This window comes from Hypanus sabinus, chromosome 8 (assembly GCF_030144855.1).
Source record: "Hypanus sabinus isolate sHypSab1 chromosome 8, sHypSab1.hap1, whole genome shotgun sequence".
Classification (NCBI taxonomy): Eukaryota; Metazoa; Chordata; class Chondrichthyes; order Myliobatiformes; family Dasyatidae; genus Hypanus; species Hypanus sabinus.
The window spans coordinates 49,526,992-49,542,636 of NC_082713.1; the positions used below are offsets into that span (position 1 = coordinate 49,526,992).

At 41.6% G+C, this 15,645-nt stretch overlaps 1 protein-coding gene across 5 annotated transcripts in view; it reads left to right on the forward strand.

The window, feature by feature from the left end:
* LOC132398122 (protein Shroom4-like) overlaps positions 1-15,645 on the forward strand; it is a 140,977-nt gene that overhangs the window by 109,113 nt on the left and 16,219 nt on the right. For 4 of the 5 annotated variants that reach the window (XM_059977136.1, XM_059977134.1, XM_059977135.1 and 1 more), the window contains 2 exons: positions 894-2,957; positions 8,417-8,911. In XM_059977136.1, coding sequence (XP_059833119.1) covers positions 894-2,957; positions 8,417-8,911 — 2,559 coding nt within the window. The remainder of the gene's footprint in view (positions 1-893; positions 2,958-8,416; positions 8,912-15,645) is intronic. The other variant, XM_059977138.1, reaches the window with a different exon arrangement.

Consider the following 15,645-nt stretch of genomic DNA (forward strand, 5'->3'; position numbering starts at 1 on the left):
TATTTTCTCTTTCACATGTCCATCAAGACCCAGTGAATCACTGCCACTCATTTACACCAGGAGCAATTTATAGCAGAGCTAAACTGCCGGAACAGTGCATGTTTTGAGATGTGAGGGGAAACTGGAGCAGTCACGGAGAAATCGTGGAAAATTCACACAGGCAGCAAACCAGATTAGGATTGACCCAGTCAGTGGAACATATGGCAGCAGTAATGACTGCTCTGCCAACAATAGGCTCTACCTTTGTCTATTAGAAAACCACTTAGTTCCTTCCATACCACTGTGCTGCTACTTTCTCAATTACAATCCCACAGCCACACCTTCGTTACATTCTTTGTCCTTCTATTGCTAAAATGACTGGCTCGTGACCCAGTTAATTTATTTTAGACCTTTCCCAACCAGATTGACAGCAGGGTGAATATCAGTTTATTGTAATATTGTATAGAAAAGGAATAAAATGCATAAGTGCTGGTTGTTACTTAAGAGTGAAGCAGCACGATATCAAATGGAAGAAGACTGATATTATTTGAACATAGAGTCTGTAACTGGGCCTCTTCATTGCTTGTGGTCTCCCAATGTTTAAATTAATAAAGGATGTTGCCTGGCCTGCGGAGTTCCTGCACCATTTTGTGTGTGGTGCTCAGATTTCCAGCATCTACAGATTTTTTTTCTTATTTTTAAATACTACCAATAACTAATGTTAGCTGCATTATTTCCATTGTTTCACTGTCCTTAGTTCTCTGTTTCACTCTCACTCGCACTTCTTTTAGAAGACCCATCCCAGCCATTGCAGTTGCATGCAAGTTTAGTTAAAGAAATGCATGAAACAGCATCACAAAATACGTATTGTGTGTATCAACATAACTTATCAAATAACAATTGATGTCTTTCAGAGAAACAGAGGTGCAAACTCTAAGCAATGTTCAAGAAGCATGTTCTGAATCAAACTCAAAAGAGAATCTCAATAATGATTGGAATAGGCTGCCAAGGAGCACAAGAGAAGAAAGTTCTTGGGAGACGCCCAGCCCATCTACTACATTATCTTTGAAATATCCTGAAAATTCTCCACACTCTCCCCAAAGAGAAGAAGGTGTTTGCAACTGTAGCACTCACCGTACGGTTTGTGAATCATCAGATGTATTGAGGAAGTCTGAAGGAGAGAGACATGATCTTGAGGCATGTAGCTATGCCGATTTATCTGCCAACAAAATAAAGAAAAAATCTCCACCACAGAGGCCACCACCACCAGACTGGGGGAAATACAGATTACAGAAACTCTCTCAGCATGAAACAATAGATTTGGGAAAACAACCATTGCAATGCAAATCATCAGATTTGGAAACACATAATCCTAGGAATTTGCCTCAACATGAATCTCCAGTTACAAACAAGAGTCAGTTTGGGAAACCACCTCGACACGAAGTGGAGAATTTGGAGAAGAGCCAGAAAGAATCTAGATGTGAATTACCAGATTTGGAAAAATACCAGGCCAGGAAACTACCACATCGTGAATCGGAGGACTTGGAAAAGTGCCAGTTCAAGAAAGTGATCCAACATGAGTTGCCAGATTTGGAAAAGTTGCAGCCCCAGAAATCACCTCAACGTGAATTGCTAAATGTGAACAAGTACCGATCTAGAAGTCTGGGCCAATATGAAATATCAGATATGGACAAGTTCCCACCCCGGAAACTATCCCAGCATGAATTGCCGGACATGGACAGATATCCGGCCCGGAAGATGTTCCAGCATGAATTGCCGGACATAGAGAGCTATCCACCCCGGAAACTGTCCCAGCATGAATTGCCAGATGTGGAAAGGTATCCACCCCGGAAACTATCCCAGCATGAATTGCCAGATGTGGAAAGGTATCCACCCCGGAAACTGTCCCAGCATGAATTGCCGGACATAGAGAGCTATCCACCCCGGAAACTATCCCAGCATGAATTGCCAGACGTGGACAGATATCCGGCCCGGAAGATGTTCCAGCATGAATTGCCGGACATAGAGAGGTATCCACCCCGGAAACTGTCCCAGCATGAATTGCCGGACATAGAGAGCTATCCACCCCGGAAACTATCCCAGCATGAATTGCCAGACGTGGACAGATATCCGGCCCGGAAGATGTTCCAGCATGAATTGCCGGACATAGAGAGGTATCCACCCCGGAAACTGTCCCTGCATGAATTGACAGATGTGGAGAGATATCCACCCCGGAAACTGTCCCTGCATGAATTGACAGATGTGGAGAGATATCCACCTCGGAAACTGTCCCTGCATGAATTGCCGGACATGGACAGGTATCTGCCAAGGAATCTGTCCCACAACGAATTGCCGGATTTGGACAAATGTCCACTCTGGAAACCATGCCAACATGAATTTTTGGATATGGGCAAAATTCCATCTCGTAAACTGTGCAAACATGAACTACCAGATATAGAGAAGTACCAGAGCCAAACACTGTCAGAACATGAATTGCAAGATTTACACAAATACCATTCCCGGAAACTTTCTCTGCATGAATTGCCAGATTTGGAGAAGTACCAGTTAAGAAAACTATCCTTGCGTGAATTGCCAGATTTGGATAACTATCGGTTACAGAGAGATGCTCAGTATGAGTTGGATCCTATGTTAATCTCAGAGCCCACATCAATGAGCTGGAAAAAGTCAGAACCATTGACTGAGAGGGCAGCGTGGGCTTATTCAGATCGCTCTCCAAGTACTGGCTCAGCTGTGGACACCGCAACACAATATTCTCATCCATCACAAATCTGTACAGAGTACTCAACAGGCTTTCAGTACAGGTATCCAGGATCCAGTTTCATTAATCCAAGATGCTTAGTACCTTCCCCTTTAGTTCCTGTTTCAGGCGAACATATGATCACTTCATTGTATAATTATAAATCACAGAGGCCAAAGATGAAATTGGCAATGCCCCTGCACAGTGATGTCACACCAAGGTAATTGCATAACATCTGACAAGTATCAGTTTAAAACTAAAGTGAGGATTTTGTCCCGGAATTAATCTTATGAGCCTGTATTCCTCGGACAGAAAGATAAGCTGATTACTTGTTGGCAGGATATTGTCAGGTGTCCACTATTTTAACTAAATATTTATTTAACCTTTTTGAATTCATCTTGCATGCTACATCGATGACTATTGGTGCTGCTTCCTGTGCCCATGCTGAGCTCATCAATTTAATCAACTTTGTCTGAATTCCACCTACCCTCAAATCAATCTTTGACCCCTCTCTCCCCTTTCTCGAACTCTGTTTGGAGGCAGACTGTCAGCTGACTCGCACAGCTGTCGCTTGTAAAGATGCTATTCCTTTTTCTCAGTCCCTTCATCTCTGCTGCATCTGTCCTTGGGTTGAGGCCTTCTATTCCAGAACATCTGAGATGTCCGTTGCCTTCAAAGAACAAGGTTTCCCTTCCTCTACCATCAGTGCTGCCCTAATCTGTGTCTCCTCCATTTCGCACACATCTATCATCACCCTATCTTCCTGCCTCCATAACAGAGCTAGAATTCCCCTTGTCCTTATCTACCACCCCATGAGCCTCTGCATCCAGCACATCATTCTCCACACCTTCCACCATCTTCAACAGGATCCTACTATTAAACACATCTTTCCCTCGCCATTTCCCAACTATACACAGGGATCACTCTCTACATGACTCCCTTGTCCACGTTTTCTCCCCGCTGATCTGCCTCCTGGTAATTATCCCTGCAGACAGGCATGTCCATTCACCTGCTCCCTCACCACCATTCAGGACCCCAAACAGTCCTTCCAGATGCGACAGTACTTCACCTGTGGACCTGTTGGGAGTCATCTACCGTTTCCACTGCTTCCACTGCTGCCTCCTCTCGAGACCCAATGTAGTGTAGGGGACCACTTCTCAAGTACCTTAGCTCCATCTGCCATTTTCCACTGCCACCCATTTTAATTTTATTTCCCATTCCGACTTGTCAGTCCACATCCTATTCTACAGTCATGATGAAACCACCCTCACCTGGGTAACCAACATGAAGGCATGAATATTGATTTCTCTAATTTCTGGTCATTTCTCCCCCTTATCGCTTCTCTCCACACCTGCCTGTCACCTCCCTCTGGTGTGCCCCACCTCTCTTTCTCTTGTGGTCCACTGTCCTCTCCTATCAGATCCCTTTTTCTTCAGCCCTATACCTCTTCCACCTATCACCTCCCAGCTTATTACATCATCCCACCTTCCCCCTCACCTGGTTTCATCTGTCACCCACTAGCTTATACCCACTTCCCCTCCACTCCACCTTCTTTTTTTTCTGGCTTCTTGCTCCTTCCTTTCCAGGCCTTATCAAGGGTCTTGGCCCAAACCTTTGACTGTTTATTCCCTTTCGTAGATGCTGCTTGACCTGCTCAGGTCTTGCAGCAATTTGTGTGTGTGATTCATCTTTTTCAAGCAATTAGCAATCTGATATTTGCAGTAGTTAACCCCATTCCAATTGCAGGCTTTGGCTTCAACTACCTTTCTCTGTTCACTCTTGCAGTTAAAATTGGGAAACAGTTGTATTGGGGTTTTGGTATCATTGTGGATCTTCTGCTTTCATGTTACCTTCCACATGGGGGGAGAAAATAAATGCTTATCTCCATGCTGACAGGAGTCTTGTAACTCCTCCAATTTCTTTCGGAACTTGCTGCTGAATGCAGAAATCTACTTCAAGCTTGCTCTCTTCATGCTAATAGTACAAGTATTTTGCTGGAAGAAGACTGTGCCTGTTTTGGTAAATGTTTTGATGTGACATTTGATCAGAAGCAGTTGAAGTTTCCACTGCTCATTCCAGATTGTATAGAAAAGCACTTCAGCCTTTGTCCCCTCCACTGACAAATGTTAGAACAAATAACAATGACCCCAAGTTCAGTTGGGGAAAAGAATTGAAAAAAGATGTCTTCTATTTTAAAAGGATATGCTGCTTTGGTGAGCAGGGATGCTGCTTTTCACATGCGGCAAATTTTACCTCATGTTGTTAAATGGATTGGACTTGGGAGGTCAGTAAAATCTGGGAAGGACAGCATGCCAAAAGTGGTAGCGTTTAATATATAACTTCATAATTCATTGTGCATATGTGTGTTTTTGGAACAGACAGAAAATGAAGCAGAATTGAGGACTGTTCTGTGTATTATTTGGTTTGGAGCCTCCTGAAGTAAATATACTGGGGATTTTCTTTTTTCAAAAATGGATTTCCTCTGCTCATCTGAAGGCTGAGGAAACTGATTGTTGATACGTGTGGCCTACCCAGGTGTTAGTTGCATAGTGACGTCTTGTCAAAATTTCCATTGTTCATCTATGAGATTTGCGTGCAGAGTTGGTAATCAGTTCAAGCTTGGAAGACATAATTGCTGTGCTTGATTCTGTTCACAAGTACATTTTGTGGCCAGAATCAGCAATTAAGAATGAAACTTTGACTGCTTATTTTCTACTTGGTTTTTCCTGCTCCCATGGATGCTAAGGTCAACTATAGCATTCCAACAACTTCATTGGCAGAGATGAGCTAACTTGGGGATTTTTATGGTCTGTTTGGCTCAGTGCCACACAGCATGAATATTCTGAACGATCAAGAGACATTAATTATATTGGCCTTAAATGTTTCTGTGAAATAGGGTTTTTTTTAGAAGTTATATAGCTGATAAGGTCTTAAAATGGACGGGCATCAGCTGGTATCGATGGCAGTGGGCCATGTGGTGGAATGGTGCACAGTTTAAGTCTGTTAGGAGTGTTACTCTTTGTGGAGATTTCAGACAGATTAGCTTTTCTATTTAAGTTTTCATTTGAAATGGCCATTATGTGATCAGCCACAAAGTACTTCTGGTATTAAAATGCAACACTAGGAAGTGTGTTTTGGGGGTTGTTTAATGTTGAGAGTTTTTAAGATTTAAAAAATAGCTTTGATATTTCGTGAAGAATAAAGTTCCTATTTTCCTTTTGGAAGTTCAATTAGCTTGATATAAATTGGAACATAATTATTTTTAGAAAAATAAATTGTAAATCACTGTGGAAGCTAGAAATCAGAAAGAAAATCCGGAAATGCTGTAAGTAATTGACATTGAGTCAATGAGGAGAGAGAGTAAACATTTCAAATTGAAGCTTTCTTCAATGAACAAATGCATCACTGATCTTCCTTTCTGTTCTGTGTTTCCCCATCAGCGTACCCCTATTCCCCAACAGGCACAAATACCACATACACACTATTCTCCCTATTTTAAAAGTTTTGCCTCTGTTTTCCTGCTTCTGAAAACTTCTTTCTTTCCAATTACTAACACCTCCTGTTTTCACACTGAGTATCTTCTGAGGATTTGTAAGACTCATTTGTAAAAATTGAGAACAGGTTTTTCATGATTTTTAACTATTTTCTCACAGATCTATCAAATGGGCTAGGGGAGAGGGAACTGCCCTTGCAATAGCAGAATGGTATAGCAATAGCACAAGTATCAATCCAGATCTTAGATGCTTTCTGTAGGGAAGGTTTACATTATTTCTTTGTGGGTGTCCTCCAACTACCCCCTTGTTTTCTTCTTCCTCCCAAAGTGCTACTATCAATTACCCTTCAGTGCACGTTAACACAAAAAGCCTCGAAGGAAATTTGCTGGATATGTATGACAGTGAATAAACTGCTGGGAAGTAAGGAGCTTAATTGGATGGATTACTTCCAGGAAGCCAGCATAGACCTGAATGGCCTCCTTCTGTGAAGTTGTACTGTACTGGACTTTGTACACTTAATGCTGATGCTACATATTTAAAAGAAAAAGCCAATATAATTTGCCAAGAGTGAGCTTATTTAATACATAAGAGAACTGGTATAAGTTTATTTACCAGCAGCCCTAGCTCCCATCACAATCAACTCAATTCCCGACAACAATTCACACTGGTTACAATCAATAGGCTGGTTCTCTGAGCCTTAACTATAATTAGCAACTTGCTCAGAACCCCTTAGAGTACAGAATAGTAAGGGGAGATTTAACTGAAGTGATCAAAATCATGATAAGTTTTGATCGAGTAAATAAAGAGAGAAAAGAATTCAGCGGCAAAAGAACTGGCAAACCAGAACACGTTGATTTAAAATAATTTAAAAAATAAAAAGTGAAAAATACACAAGTTCTGATCATTTGAAATGAATTGGTGGCTAATTTTCAGGCTGTCATGACAATTTCATTAGTAATGTCTGCTGGAGAGATTTTCTTGGCTAGCGTTCAAAGTTAGTTTTAGAATAGGACTCTGGGATGTGTTACATCTAACTAGGCAAGTGAATGGTTGGTGTTTTTGATATTGATGTCAAAGACACTTTGCAATTGTTCATGAATTCTGTGCTCAAGTCTGGAGTGGGGCTAAGGACTAGTACCATTTGGCTCAAAGGAAGAGAAAGTACTACCAATTTAGTCACAAAATTTATAATGCCACTCACTACTGATATAATCTGCTTTGATGCTACTTGAGTATGCAGTACTGGGTAAAACAAAGTGCAGTCACTGTTTCTCAATATTGTAGACAAGGGGTTTTAACTTACAGAAGACATTTAGAGCTACAGTTTGACTTCCATGAAAGAAGGAATATCCCATAGTACAACACACTCCTGATACTGCTCTGGACTTACTTACTTGAATTAAGGTCTGTGTTCTCAGAATGGGGTTTGAACCCAAGACCCGATGCTGCTACACACGGCAACTGCTCTACCATGAAGCTGAAGTTGCCATGTGAAAGCTGACCACGCAAAAAATTGAATGTTCCTGACATACTGTTGGAGGAGAATTCCAGAGACAATCTTCTGTGAAGGGGAGGTGGGTGGCTAAGAAATAAACATAGCGTGGAGAAGCCAAATCGATAACTTTGGGGACATATTTGCTTCAGCATTTCCACTTGGATTACTGCCAATCTAACCCCCATTTATCACGGATAACAAAGCCAGCTTATCAAGGTCTTTAACGAAAGGATTTGCTGTAGAAGGCATGGAGGGATACCAGAATGTTTACGTCTCTGTTTTCCAGAGTTCAGAAGAAACCTCATAGAAATATAAAATTCATAGGGTTGACACTATAGATTTAGGAACAATGATATTCCCTGGTAGAGGAGTCTACAACTAAACATCACGATTTAAGGTGAAGGATAGGCCTTTTTGGGCTGAATTAGGAATAAATGTCTTCACCTATAGACTGGTGATAGTTTTTTTAAAATTCTTTGCCCTGAGGAGACTTGGTCATTCATTGCATCATAACTGAGATTGATATAGTTCTGAATTTTAGAGGAAATTGGGGAGTGAGACAGCTTCTTGAGTTAGAATATCCGTCATGATTATTGTTGAATAGCAGAACAGGTTTGAGGGATTAGGTGGTCTGTCATGCTCCTGCTACTTTGGTTAAAAGGTTTTAAATGTTCATTTTTCTTTCCTCAGAAATCAAAAAATAATGGATTCAATGGGAGCAGCAATATCCAGAGGAGGAAGGAACTGGCCTTTTGAAGGCAACATTCCACCAATGAATGAAGTCGATCTGGGTTGTCAGCGATGTGGGGAGCCATACTCAAGTATTATCAGCAGGCAAGATGAAAGGTGGGAAGATTCAGAAATTTACATAAAACCAGTTAACAGATCACAAAGAAACATTATAAGAAGACCCTCTTGGGATCCTGGAGAAGGAATTGAGACAGTGAGGTGCTGTCCAGATGTAAAGAGCACACCTCCCACTGAGTTGACTTCAGAGGAATTAGTGAGAGATATTGCAGGGAAAGACCAATCTCTGGCAGACATTCTGGATCCAGACTCAAAAATGAAGAGCGCTGTGGATGTGATGGGTGGAATCTTTCCAGAAAGCAAAGAGGAACTGTCGCAGGCACGTGAGCGCAAGAAACGGAATCCACTCCAATTGAGTCTGAATATTAACTCTGAGAAGTAAGTCTCTTCCTGATCTTGATGATTCAAAGTTGAAAGTAAATATTATCAAAGTACATGTCTGTAACCATATACAACTCTGAGATTCATTTTCTTGTGGACGTACTCAGCAAATCTGTAGAATAGTAACAATAACGGGATCAATGAAAGATCAACCAGAGTGCAGAAGACAGCAAACTGTGCAAATGCTAATATAAATAAATAGCAAAAAATAATAAGAGCAAGAGATAATGTGATAAAAAGTCCATAAAAGTGAGATAATTGCTTGTAGGAACATTTCAATGACCAAGTGAGTGTTGTTATCCTCTTTTATTCAAGAGGGTGATGGTTGAGGGGTAGAATCTGTTCTTGAATCTTGTGGTGTGATTCCTGAGGCTCTTGTTCCTTCTACCTGATGGCTGCTGCTTTCCTACAGAAGTATTTCATGTAGATGTGCTCAATCATTGGGAGAGCTGTACCCATGATGTACTGGGCTGAATCCAATACCTTTTGTAGGATTTTCAATTCAAAGGCATAGGTGTTTCCATACCAGGCCACGATGCAGCTAGTCAGTAGACTACACATCTCTAGAAGTTCTTCAAAGTTTTAGATGTCATGCCAAAACTCTGAAGGAAGTAGAGGCACTGTCATGCTTTTTTTTTGCAAATTGTGGTGAACTATGTGCCTGTCTGGACACGCCCCCTGCTGACTGCTCCTGTGGCTCCTCCCACAGGCCCCTGTATAAAGGCGATCTGAGGCCTGACGCTCGGCCTCAGTCTCCAGGACATAGTATGATGGACACTCACTCCTGGTTCCTTCTTCCAGTCAATAAAAGCCGATATCTCGCCTTACATCTCAGTGTGAGTTATTGATGGTGCATCACAAATGCACTTGTGTACTAGGTCCAGGACAGATCTTATGAAATAATAACACCAAGGAAAGTAAAGTTGCTCACCCTGTCCACCTGTGATCCTCTGATGAGGACTGGCTCATGGATCTCTGATTTCCCTCTCCTGAAGTCTATAATGGGTCCTTGTTCTTGTTGACATTGAGACAGAGGTTGTTGTTGTTGTAGTAGCGCCACTCAGCCAGATATCCAATCTCCCTCCCAGATGCTGATTCATCACTACTTTTGGTTCGGACCTCAACAGTGCAAATTTGAATATGACATTGGAGCTGTGCTTAGCACACAGTCCAAGGTGTGGGAATGAGTAGAGCAGGGGGCTAAGCACACAGCCTTGTGGTGCACCTGTGCTGATGGAGATTGTGGAGGAGATGTTGTTGCCAATCCAAATTGATTAAGGTCTACAAGTGAGGAAATTCAAGATGCAATTGCACAAGAAGGTATTGAGGCCAAGGTCAGAGCTTATTGAATAGCTTTGAGGGGATTATGGTATCGAATGCTGAGTTGTAGTTCATAAAGAGCATCCTGATGTATGCATCTTTGCTGTCCAGATATTCCAGGGTTGTGTGAAGAGCCAATAAAATGGCACCTGCTGTGGACCTGTTGCTCCGATAGGAAAACTGGAGTGGATTCAAGCTGCCTCTCAGGCAGGAGTTGATGTGTTTCATCACCATCTTCTCAAAATACACCACAGTGGATGTAAGAACAACTGGGTGATAGTCATTGAGGCAGGTTACCACGCTCTTCCTGGGCACTGGTATAATTAAAGCCTGCTTGAAGCGGGTGGGTATCACACACTGCCGAAGCGAGAGTTTAAAGATCTCAGTGAACACACCGGGCAACTGGTCAGTACAGGTCTTTAGTACGTGGCCAGGTATCTCTTCCAGTCTGGATGCTTTCCGTGGATTCACCCTCACAAAAGCAGGCCACATGTCACCGTCGGAAATTGAGATCGTAAGGTGATGTGGGGGGTTGTGATGGTTCCTCAGTGTTCTGATGGTCAAAGTGAGCATAAAAGGCATTGAGCTCATGTGGAAGCAAAGCCCACGTCACTTGATTTAACTTTGTAGGAGTTGATAGTATTTAAGCCCTGCCACAGCTATCGAGCATCCCTCATTGATTCATGTTGGTCCAGAATTTCCACTTCACCCATGAGGAGGCTTTCCGGAGTTCATACCTTTACATCTAGGAGCTTCCTTGGTCTCCAGACTCGGCAGATTTTAGGTCTCATGGTTAATAAGTGGATCCAGAGAGGAACTGAATTATTCAATGCAGTGGAAGTGTAATGATGTTTATTATAGCTTAGCAATATGACAAATCTAATCTTTAGTTTTTTAAAAAAATATATTGTTGAACAAAATGACTTGTAACAAATATAAAATGTTACAGTCAGGCAGCATCTGTGGAGGGGATTAAATAGTAGACATTTTGGGCCAAGACTATTAGGAAAGGTCTGGAAAGGAAAGGAGGCAGAAACCAAAATAAGATGACGGAGGAGGGGAAGGAATATGGAAGGATGCGGTTAACAGGTTGGAGGCTACTCAGATAGAATATGAGGTGTTGTTCCTCCAACCTGAGCTTGGCCTCATCATGGCAGCAGAGGCGGCGGCCATGGACACGTCAGAATGGGAAAGAGTAGTCAGTGTGAAATGGATAGTCACTGGGGGAATCCTGCCTCTTGCAGTGGACAGAGCAAAGGTCATCAACAGAGTGGCTCCCAATTTACCTTGGGTCTCACCGATCTAGAGGAGGATGCTCCAGGATCACCAGATACAAGAGATGACCCCGACAAACTCACAGGTGAAGTACTGCCTCAGCTGGAAGGCCTTGAATGGAGATGAGGGTTAAGTTGTAGGAGCTGGTGTAGCACTTGTCATTCTTGCAGGGATAAATGTGGGGAGGGACAAGTTGACAAGATAGTCAGAGAGTGATCACTATAGATAACAGGTAGGATCCCATTGGAGATGGCAGAAGTTTCAGGAGAAATCAAAGGCACAGGATACATACCAAAGAAGATTCTAAAGGGAGGATGAGGCAACTGTGGCTGACAAGGGAAGTCAAAGATAGCATAATAGCAAAAAAAAGGGGCATAAAATGTAGCAAAAATTAGTGTGAAAGTTGGAGAATTGGAATGCTTTTAAAAACCAACAGAAGGTAACTCGAAGAGCCTTGAGGAGAGAAAAGATGAAATATGAAGTATGCTAGCCAATAATATCAGAGGATACAATAAGTTTTTTTCAGATATATAAAGAGTACAAGAAAGTCAAAAGTGGATATTGGACCACTGGAGATACACTGTGAGGTTGTACCTGGGGATAAAGAAATGGCAGAGGAACTTAATAAATATTTGCATCAGTCTTCACAGTGGAAGACACCAGTAGTGGACAAGCAATTTAAGAGTGTCGGGGCAAAAGTGAGTGCGGTTGCTTTTCCTAACAAGAAGGTGCTTAGGAAGCTGAATAGTCTGAAGATAAATAAGTCACCTTGTCCAGATGGAATATTCCCCAGGGTTCTGAAAGAAGTAGTTGAAAAGATTGTGGGGGCATTAATAGAAATCTTTTAAGAATCACTAGATTCTGGAATGGTTCTGGAGGACTGGAAAATTGCAAATGTCACTCCACTCTTCAAGAAAGGAAAGAGACTAAAGAAAGGAAATTACAGGCTAATTAGTCTGACTTCAGTGGTTGGGAAGATGTTGGAGTCGATTGTTAAGGATCAGGTTTGAGGGTTCTTGGAGGCACATGATAAGATAGGCAAAAATGGCATGGTTTCATTAAGGGAGAGTCTTCCCTGATAAATCTGTTGGAATTACTTAAAGAAATAACAAGCAGGATAGACAAAGGCGAGGCCCTGGATTTTCAGGTGATCTTTGATAATGTACCTCACCTGAGGCTGCTGAACATGATAAAAACTCATGGAAATACAAGAAAGATACTAGCACGGATAGAAGATTGGTTGATTGGCAGGAAGCAAAGAGTGAAGAATAAAGGGGGCCTATTCTAGTTGGCTGTCAATGACTAGTTGGTATTCAGCAGGGGTTGGTGTTGGGACCAATTCTTTTCATGATCTGAACGTAGCTGGAGGTCGGGTAGAGTTGAGGAATCGAGTCTGTGGAGGGACTTAGACTTGGGGAATGGGCAAAGAAATAACACATGGAATATAGTGTAATGAAGTGCATGATCACTGGTAGAAGGAATAAAAGCATAGAGTATTTTCTAAGTCAAAAATCAGAGGTGTAAAGGGACCTTGGAGTCCTTGTGCAGGATTCCCTGAAGATTAACTTTCAGGCCTAATTGGTGGTGAGGAAGGCAAATATTAGCATTCATTTCAAAAGGACTAGAATATAAAAGTAAGCATGTAATGCTGAGGCTTTGAGGCAATGGTCAAACTGCACTTGGGAGTATTGGGTGCAGTTTTGGGCTCCTTATCTAAGAAAATATATCCTGGCATTTGGAGCGGTTCCAAAAGAGATTCAAGAGAGTGATTCCCGAAAAGAAAGGGTAAGTAGTAGTTGATGGTTCTAGGTCTGTACTTGCTGGAGTTTAGAACAATGAGGGGGGAAATCTTGTTGAAACTATCGAATATTGAAAGACCTAGATAGAGTGGATATGGAGAGAATGTTGCCAATAGTGGGATGATCACAGACCAGAGGACACAGCCTCACAATAGAAGATATCCATTTAGAACAGAAATGAGGAGGAATTTCTGTTGTCAAACAATACTGAATCTGTGGATTTGATTTACACAGCGGCTGTTGAGGCCAACTCATTGGGTACATTTAAAGTAGGTTATGGGGAGAAGGCAGAAAAACCAGTTCTTAAACAAGATTGCTTTCTATGTATACTAGACATGAGATTTGGTTGGGGAATACATTTAGGATAGCATTGCCCATTAATGTGTTGCTGTAATTATGTATGGATCTGGCCAACTGTGGGAATTACTGAGGAATTGGATAATGTATTGGTTTGGCACATATTCTTTAGAGCAAGGAAGTGAGGTTAACCTTGAACTCAAATATCATGAAAGTGCAAAACCTCTTTCAGAATCACTGATGTTCTCTGAATTTTTTTAAGTGCACATTGCCTTTGTTCATTAAGTGCATCTTCAAGGAGCTGCATCACTGCTTCCCACATTATTCAGAACTAAATGGACAAGGAAGTTGAACACGATGCTGTAGCTACATCCAGAAGGCTATGGTTCAAATCTTGCATTTGGCACTGAATAATTGCGAGTAAATTCTGGAACATAGCACACATTTTGACCATTTAAAACTTGTTAGCTGAGTTGTTAGTACTGAGACCCTATCATTAGCTCTACTGTGATCAGCAGCTCAGTACAGCTTAGGGGATCCATAAGCTACCTACCAGACAAATTTCTTACTCTCGTCTGCTCATATTGTGTAAGAAGAGGGGGAGCCTAATCCATTTGCAGATCTTTGTATTCTCTTAATCAGTGGATTTGGTTAATTGGGTCACAAGGGGTCCACTATATTTTGAGCCAATGAAGCAGCTATCCCAGTTAGTCGAAGTTTCATGAGAACAGTTAAAAAGTCAAGCTACCATGTCACTGAGTAAGAAATGATGTATGTAAGTGAAACGCAAAACAAATTAGAGGGCTACCAATACTACAGTTCTATAAAACTGTCTTAATTCCTAATAGTTATCGATGGAGGAATTCATCCAGTGTACACTGCCAAGTTCTTTTGAATGTAAGTGAACAAAATCAGCGCAGACACCTAGTGCAGATAGTGGACTTCCTTCATTGCCCTCCTGCATGACGTTAGTGTCATAATCCAATAATAAATTGCCTGGCATCCTATGCCGTCACCAACTCAGGTCATTACTTTCCTTGTCTGTATATTCCCACTGCTTTTTGCATCAGCATCCATCAGACCAAATGGATACCATAACAAAGCACACGCAGCTGATGCTATTTATGAACTGTTCACTCAGTGTAATGTCCAACGGCAACTGATGCTAGTTAGAAACTGTTCAGCAAGTCTCCTGTCCCAATAAAGTGGCGTAATGTCCCAAATAAGTGATTGTCCCTTGTACATGTTTCCTTAATAGTATTTCTTCCTATGCATTTAAAAAAAAAAGTTCTTGTAAGCCACCTCTTTTAGACTCTACCAGATGTCAAGTCATCTGCTTAACTCCCCTCACTGGGTACATTTGTGTTATCCAAGCAAAGCATAACTAATTGGACAGCTGAAAGTGGTGATTTGGTGAAGGTCAGATGTAATGTTTGCCACAGCTAAAACATCTACTTATATTTTCTCTCTCGAGTAGATTATATGTCGAGAAAAAGACAGAGCAGAATACAAAGCTGTTATACAGTGGTTAAATGTAAAGCAATTTTAATAGAGCTCGGGGATATTTTACGCATCTTATGGAAGGTGTGGTCCAGGGCCTGTGACCAAGTTGTTGCTAAGTCGTGGACATAATTTGTATTTCAGAGCTGTGCCAGGTAATGGAAAGCTGGTGCTCTCTGTTCTTTAAAGGCAGGTGGCACAGAGCTGCATCTTGTAAACCAAGTTGTATTTTGTGCAAGCACTGAACTTATAACCAAACTCTACATTAAAAAATCCTACATGTAACTAGCACTAAGATAAATGCAGGATCCTTAAAAATTGAATTAGGAGACAGGAGATCCATCACACCAGCACAAAGAATCGCCACCTATTGGAGGGAACTGGTAAAGTGAGTGAGGTAGCAAATCTGCAATGTGAATTGCAAATATAAAGTAATAATTATGTGAGATTCCAACTGTTCCCAAGTAACCAGAAGGAATGAATAAGGAAAAAAGTTTTTTATAAGTTTACAGAATGATCTTTTTGCTCTGTCCATCAAGG